Genomic DNA, 7,197 nt, shown 5'->3' with positions numbered 1-7,197 from the left:
AAATATATATATTTTTAAACAGATAGATATTTATGAAATACTATATATATATTTATTTATTTAATTTTATTTTTTTAAACATAAAAATGTAGTATCATTCAGTGATTAATAATTCACGGTAATACTAAATCAGCCTAAATAATTGTTTTATTTTTATGAACATATTTTATATAAATAAGACATTGTAGAGTGATCCGCCTAACAGCTCCATCTTCCGGGCAATTTGAACTCAACTTCCAAACATTATTGGTTATTTAAATGCTCACATGGTTTCCTCCCGTGAATGAGATAAAAGTGCAAACATGGCGGCGTGAAACTGTAAAAAACTAGCTCGGATGGAGGAGCATTAATTAAAACAGCTCGAAAGTTTCTAGTTTTTTTTTTTTCTTCGTAAACACGGAGCTGTTTTTGAATGTCCTCGTTCCTCGCCGCTTAGAAGGACAGAAGTGTCGAGGAGAAAACACTGGACCGGACCGGACCATCGCTTCACAACAACAGGGCTCGAAGAGAAAGTGGACCGAGATGATGAACGGGGTAGGTTTACACGGCTTCTTCATCACAGATGAGGATTATTTGACGCGATCTCGAGCGTTTAACGGCAGAATGATAACAGACGGTGTTTTGATGATTCTACTAGCTGCTATCTTCAACTCTCCATCCGAAACACACGAACTCCATTGACTGTTTCTGGTTCCTGTTTGATAAGTTGTATAAATGGATGTGGCATCGTGTGTGTGGTCAATGGGATGTACGATACGTGTGTTAGTACGGTTGATCACGATATTTAAAGCAGATAAAAGAACAATAGCGTGCAGTGTTATAACATTGTGAAGCGCGCGAGCGCAGCTGTTACAGGCCCAGTGTGGGCGTGGTCATCGACGATCAATAAGATCACGATTAATGATCGATTTAAATCTGATCTTTTTAAAATCTTTTTGGTTAGTCCCTTCCTGATGAATATACTATATATATTATTGTATATATAAATATTATTACTACGACAAGTATAACTAGGATTCTAATTTTAATTAGTATATTTTACACATTAACTACTATTAGGCCTACATTTATTATTATTATTACCACAAGTAGTTCTAATTATAATTGACGATTAGTATATTTTACACAATAAGTACTATACAATTTTTTATTATTATCATTAACATACATAATTCTAATTATAATTCATTCGTTTTTTCCACGCATACCATTATATAATAATAATAATAATAATACAATTCTAATTCTAATGTATGATTGATTAGTATATTTTACACAATATGTACTATTAAATGTTTTATCATTATTACCAGAGGTAGTTCTAATTATAATTTATTAGTATAATTTACACAATAAGGACTATTACATAATAATAATATTATTAATAATAATACCATAAGTAATTATAATTTATGATTGATTTGTATATTTTACAATGTGTACAATTACATAATAATATTATTATTATTATTACCACAAGTAATTGTAATTCTAATTCATGATTGATTAGTATATTTTGCACAATATGTAATATTACATTACATTATTATTATTATTTATGCACCCAATGAGTCCTGTCATGTGTACCTGTTTGCTTATATTACTATATTTTTTGGCGCTGTATGTTTTTTTTAATTATAGCTGGAATGACACAAAAAAAAAGCTTTGAGGCGCAGATACATTTCCACAGCACAGAGAACTTGGCGACTGCTTTCTAAAACTCGCTGTTTTGCAGGACGTCATATGCAACGGACACTCTCCATTTCACCGTCTCCTAAAGCACAGCAGCTCCAAATCCCCTCATCATGAAGCCATCGCCGTCAAACTCATCCAGGACGGCAAAACTTCCCGCTTATTCTGCACGCAGAGTGAGCCACAGAAGCATGGAGATTGTAAGGATGAACAAAATGCATTATCTGTCTGTCTTGACATTGCTGATGTTCACTGCATTAATGTGTCACATTTATATTTGTCGCTAGTCATTCATTTCTGTGAATTGTAGCCAGAAGAGGCAGTACTGTAAATGGTGAGTTCACGCTCCCAAAAATGGCTGTGAATGAAGATCTGAAGCACTCGGTGCACAGAGGAGAGGAGCAGACGCGTCAACTGCACTGCACGGCATCATACATCCACGCCAGCAGTGACATCACTTCCTCCAATCAGAGGAAACGACCCCCTCACAAACTTAGAGTAAAGAAATCCACAAAGCGACTGTAAGTCAATGGTGAAGTTGATTCGCAGATGTTAAAGGGATAGTTCATCCAAAAGTAAAAATTCTGCCATGGATGAGTTTCTTTGTTCTGTTGAACAGAAAAGAAGATATTTTGAAGAATGTCAGTACATTTTCTGGTGTACTTTCTTTTACTGAGAGTATTTTCTTTTCCATACTATGGAAGTCAATGGGGTCCAACAACTGTCTGGTTACCAACATTCTTCAAAATATCTTCTTTTGTGTTCAACAGAAGAAAGAAACTCATACAGGTTTGGAACAACTTGAGGGTGAGTAAATGATGACAGAAGTTTTATTTTTGGGTGAACTATCCCTTTAAGATTACAATTTTTAGACCTTTGTTATAAAAAATTTGCACAAATATTGAAGAAATTAGTTTTTGTTCAGCCAGTAGTCAAGATTTTTTATTTATAGAATTATTGTAATTTGTCAATTTGCTGCATTTTTACAATTTACTTACTGCTGAAGGAAGTAAATTATTGTTAACCCTCTTTATTTATATTGAAACAATATATATAAATAGAAACATTAACTGAAATTTACTTGTATTTCAGCTCGTTTTTAAGGCAAACTAAGTTTAGTTTTTAGTAACTAAAGCATAATAAATTTTATATACACATTTAAAAACGTAAAAATGACAGATTTAATTACTAAACTTAAAATCTAATTCAAAATATTATCAAAAACTATAATAGTATATTCATTATACTAAAATAATATAATAATTATTTGTATTATTATTTGTTGGACAAAAGCGTCTGCTAAATGACTTTTGGACAAAAAAACGTAAAAATGACAGATTTAATTACTAAACTTAAAATCTAATTCAAAATATTATCAAAAACTATAATAATATATTCATTATACTAAAATAATATAATAATTATTTGTATTATTATTATATATTATATTTTTTGGACAAAAGCATCTGCTAAATGACTAAATGTATTTTTTTTTCCTATATATTATTGTTAATGATTTATCAGTACACATTATTGTACAGAAAATAAAATGACATTCTTGGATTATGAATCAATGTTTGTTTTGCAGTGCTGATACCAAGATCCCTCAATGCCGAAAGGTTACAGATTATTATCCCATCAGAAGAAGCTGCAGAAAAAGCAAAAGCGAACTGAAGGTAATGCACAGGTTTCATGTTTTTCATGCGTTCCATCAGCCAAAGCTATGATATTGATGTGTGTGTGTGTGCCTGTTTTCCGTCAACAGTGTGAAGAGAAGAGGCACATAGACATGCTGATCACAAACGGGATTGAGAATGGAATGATGGTAATCTTTGACAGTGAATTGAGTTGAATGTTGAAGTCTGCTGGACGGGCACAAACGTACCTTCATGTCGGTCTTGACAGGTCAGGTACATTGAAGGAAAGGGCAGGGGAGTTTTTGCCACACAGATGTTCCAGAAAGGGCAGTATGTAGTGGAGTACCATGGAGATCTGCTCCAGATAACAGACGCCAAAAAAAGGGAGGCTTTATATGCACAAGATCCAACCACTGGCTGCTACATGTATTACTTCCAGTATCTCAGCAAAACATATTGGTAGGTTCAAGCACTACACCCACTTTCCTCTCGTTTTATCTAGTTTTTCTTGGTTTTGTTTGAATGAAATTGAAGCAAACTGTTTTAAAGTCAACATTAAAACACTTTGCAATGCATGTTTACTTGAAACGTTTTAAGTCAAGTCAGGTCAAATTTATTTATCCTCCTTTTTCCCGATGAGCCTGTTTCCTGCACTTCCGGTTTAGGGGAACTTCCATTCAAAAAGACTCAAATGAATCATTTTAAATGATAATGTGTGGCTTACAGATAATCCTTATCCGTCAGTCAATTTTCCTTCATGTTTTATTTTCAGACATCAGAAGAATAACATAACGCTTGCTATTTTAAAGTGACGTGGCATCACAAGAATAGTTTTTTTCAGTCTAGTATTCTTTTCCTCCTGATTATTTTCTTTGTATTCGACTGTAACCGTGTGAAAGACAAACATATATTATACTGCGCATTTGTGGTCTGCTCTCCTGATTTCATTTACAATATATCCCATGAATAATTCACTGGATTGTACCGAGGATCTCTTTTTTTCTCTCCCGAAAACCTCACCTTCCAGGTTTGTTTTCACACGGATGCTTTAAAATGTAATCTTCTCCCCTTTTCACTTCTAATCCCTATAAACAGTGCGAATATTTACTAAATACAATGTGTTATCTGTCAAAATGACGGAAAGCACTTTGAAATATTACCACTTAATGCTAAAGTTAATGAACGTTAAAGCAACGCATGTTATATAATATAGACAAATATTACTCGGTGATATTTAACCTGTCTGTAATATTGAGCTTTTAGGGCCATTCGTGTTTTATTGAAGTACTTTGATGCTTTTACACTTTTTAGTTTCCTTTTAATGTTCGATGGTTGAAGGGCGAGTAGAATAATGTCACTTCATTGTATTTAAAAAAAGTAAAAGATTTCGCAAAGTGTCATGGGGTGTAGAAAAACGGAGGATAGCGCTGTCGAAAAAGGCCCTGTTTCCAGCTGGTATTAAGATGTTTTGGTTGATCGGATCACAAGTGGACGACTCTAAATACGGGTGTAAACGGGATCTAAAACGCTTTAAGCTCGTTCACTTTCTGCCACTTCCAGAGGGAGTGGAAAACACATTAGACTGGATTGCTTTCGTAGTGTAAACGCTCATGTGGTCGAATGTGTTCAAACAGCCACTAAAGACCGTCTTCTCTCCGTCTACTGACCGAATGAGTGAACATTATGGGTTTGCATAATGCATTCGCCGCGGTCTTTCTGAAAGTGCATTTACCCGCCCATAGATGCTCCTCACGAAGATATCACGACAGAAGTGGTTGAAAGTGGACTGATTAAAACACCAGGTGTAAACAGGAATGTGAACTGTGATCCGAATAACCAAAACGCATCTTAATACCAGGTGTAAACAGGGCCTAAAAGACACTGAATATCCAGTAATATTATCGATTTGACCGCACCGACACGATTGGATGAGAAAAAAAAAAACTGAAATAAGCTGAATAATGTCGTCGTCTTTATAGCTTATTCTCTTATTGAACTGAACTGAATCAACACTGAACCGACTCGAGCCGAATAATGAAATTACCATTTTCAGTAGAGTTGCTCATAGCTGAATTTAACTTTTCATAATGAATGACCTTTACAGTTATTGAGCTGAATAATGTCTTGCTAAAGCAGAATTTGTCTCATATTTGACGTTTGCATCATTGATTTCGTCACTTAAACTATTTCCATTGTATCAAGCGCGATAAAACCAGTGACTTGGCCTTTCACACTACACATCATTTCAAAGAAGCAGATTAGAGCTGGGCGATAATATACTCTCCATTCAGACAGACTGACTTTATATGAAGAGCTATCTGAAATTTTCTTCTAGAACGATCATTTTTATCAAGCTCGTATATTTAAGTTCAGTAATTTCACTTAAATGGCAATGAAAATTACCTATGAATTGTCATTTAAGTGAAATTACCGAACTTAAATATACGAGCTTGATAAAAATGATCATTCTAGAAGAAAATTTCAGATGGCACTTAGAGGCTTTTGCATCTGAACTCTTCATATAGAGATGAGCCACTATAAGCGCTGTCTAAAACTTGTGCATTTGTTCCCCGACAGCGTGGACGCTACGAAAGAGTCCGATCGATTGGGAAGACTCATCAACCACAGTAAAACCGGCAACTGTCAAACCAAACTCCATGACATTAATGGAATACCTCATCTTATCCTCGTGGCCTCCAGAGACATCCAGGAAGGAGAAGAACTCCTTTACGACTACGGCGACCGCAGTAAAGCTTCGATTGAAGCTCACCCGTGGCTGAAGCAGTAATGTACTGAGAGGAGGGGAAAACACCTTGTTTCTTAACTAGACAGTTTTTAATGTAATTATTGCCTTAGTAAACAGAGAATGTTTTGGGCTAGTAAGTGTATGGGTATGTTACACAGTGACAGTAACACGTTAGATTGCGGTACATATTCAACGTGTCCTACTTTTAAGATATTTATCCTGCTCTATGACATGCTAGTTTCGGCACATTTCTTTTTGTATATTTTATATATTGGTAGATCAGTGCTTCCAAAGCATGCAGTTATAGTCCAACTTTCTGCATTTTTATAAAGTTTTCTTAATCTAATCTAATGTAAGGTAGTTAGAGGCTTAGCAATAATTATTTATAATGCCCAAACGTTTATGTTTGAAGCAGAAAGCCTGTGATGCTAAAAGGAGCGGCGTTTTAAAAGGTTCAGAAAACTGGAATGTGAAACCAAACTTTGATATCATTTGAAATGTTACCGTTGTACAATGCCGGGTGTGTCGTGATAAACCTGAACAAAGCTGTACCTGTTACACAAGCCGAGTGTTGATGACCAAAAGCTCCGATGGCCGGGGAGTGTTCAAATCAATCTGTATGAGATGGTCGATGCATTGTTTAAATAAATGATTTTATGCAACACTTGGCCTCTGTTGTCGTATATACAGTGGTGTCAAAAGGCAATGTGTTTTTATTTTTTTAATGTATATTACAGATTGCATCAGCATAACAATTTTAGTGTTCAGTTGAATAATTCCCCATGACAGCAGCACTCGAGCTGATGATCAATGTCACAAATTTGCTTGTAATTTTGTAAAATTGATTAGTGACCTGAAAATTTAGCAGAATGTTTTCAGTATAATTCGATCCATGTTTTGGCATGATTTTTTTAAGTCCTAAACATTTTTTTCTTCTCAAAATTACATTTAAACGTCCCAGATTTTCAATGTGGTCTTTTACTTTTAAATAGAAACATTATATACAGTATTAAAATAACATTACTATAATTAGAATATTATTAAAAAAAAATTATAATGGTCTTTTTAACTTTTTAAAAGTTGTCGTAGATTTTTCCCTAAACCTAACTATCTGGGTTGTCT

At 34.4% G+C, this 7,197-nt stretch overlaps 1 protein-coding gene across 1 annotated transcript; it reads left to right on the top strand.

Annotated features, from left to right (window-relative positions):
- The first annotated feature begins 257 nt into the window (after nucleotides 1–257).
- On the top strand, nucleotides 258–6,739 carry kmt5aa (lysine methyltransferase 5Aa). The gene is made up of 7 exons (XM_081354924.1): nucleotides 258–534; nucleotides 1,736–1,892; nucleotides 2,003–2,213; nucleotides 3,281–3,368; nucleotides 3,458–3,517; nucleotides 3,598–3,788; nucleotides 5,907–6,739. Exons 1-7 carry the CDS (start codon nucleotides 523–525, stop codon nucleotides 6,115–6,117), a joined length of 930 nt encoding a protein of 309 aa, XP_081211050.1. The 5' UTR covers nucleotides 258–522; the 3' UTR covers nucleotides 6,118–6,739.
- The last annotated feature ends 458 nt before the right edge of the window (nucleotides 6,740–7,197 follow it).

This window comes from Scardinius erythrophthalmus, assembly GCF_964197995.2.
Source record: "Scardinius erythrophthalmus genome assembly, chromosome: 23".
NCBI classification, from domain to species: domain Eukaryota; kingdom Metazoa; phylum Chordata; class Actinopteri; order Cypriniformes; family Leuciscidae; genus Scardinius; species Scardinius erythrophthalmus.
Note: the sequence above shows the minus strand (reverse complement) of the source record. Positions and strands in the feature narration are given on the sequence as shown.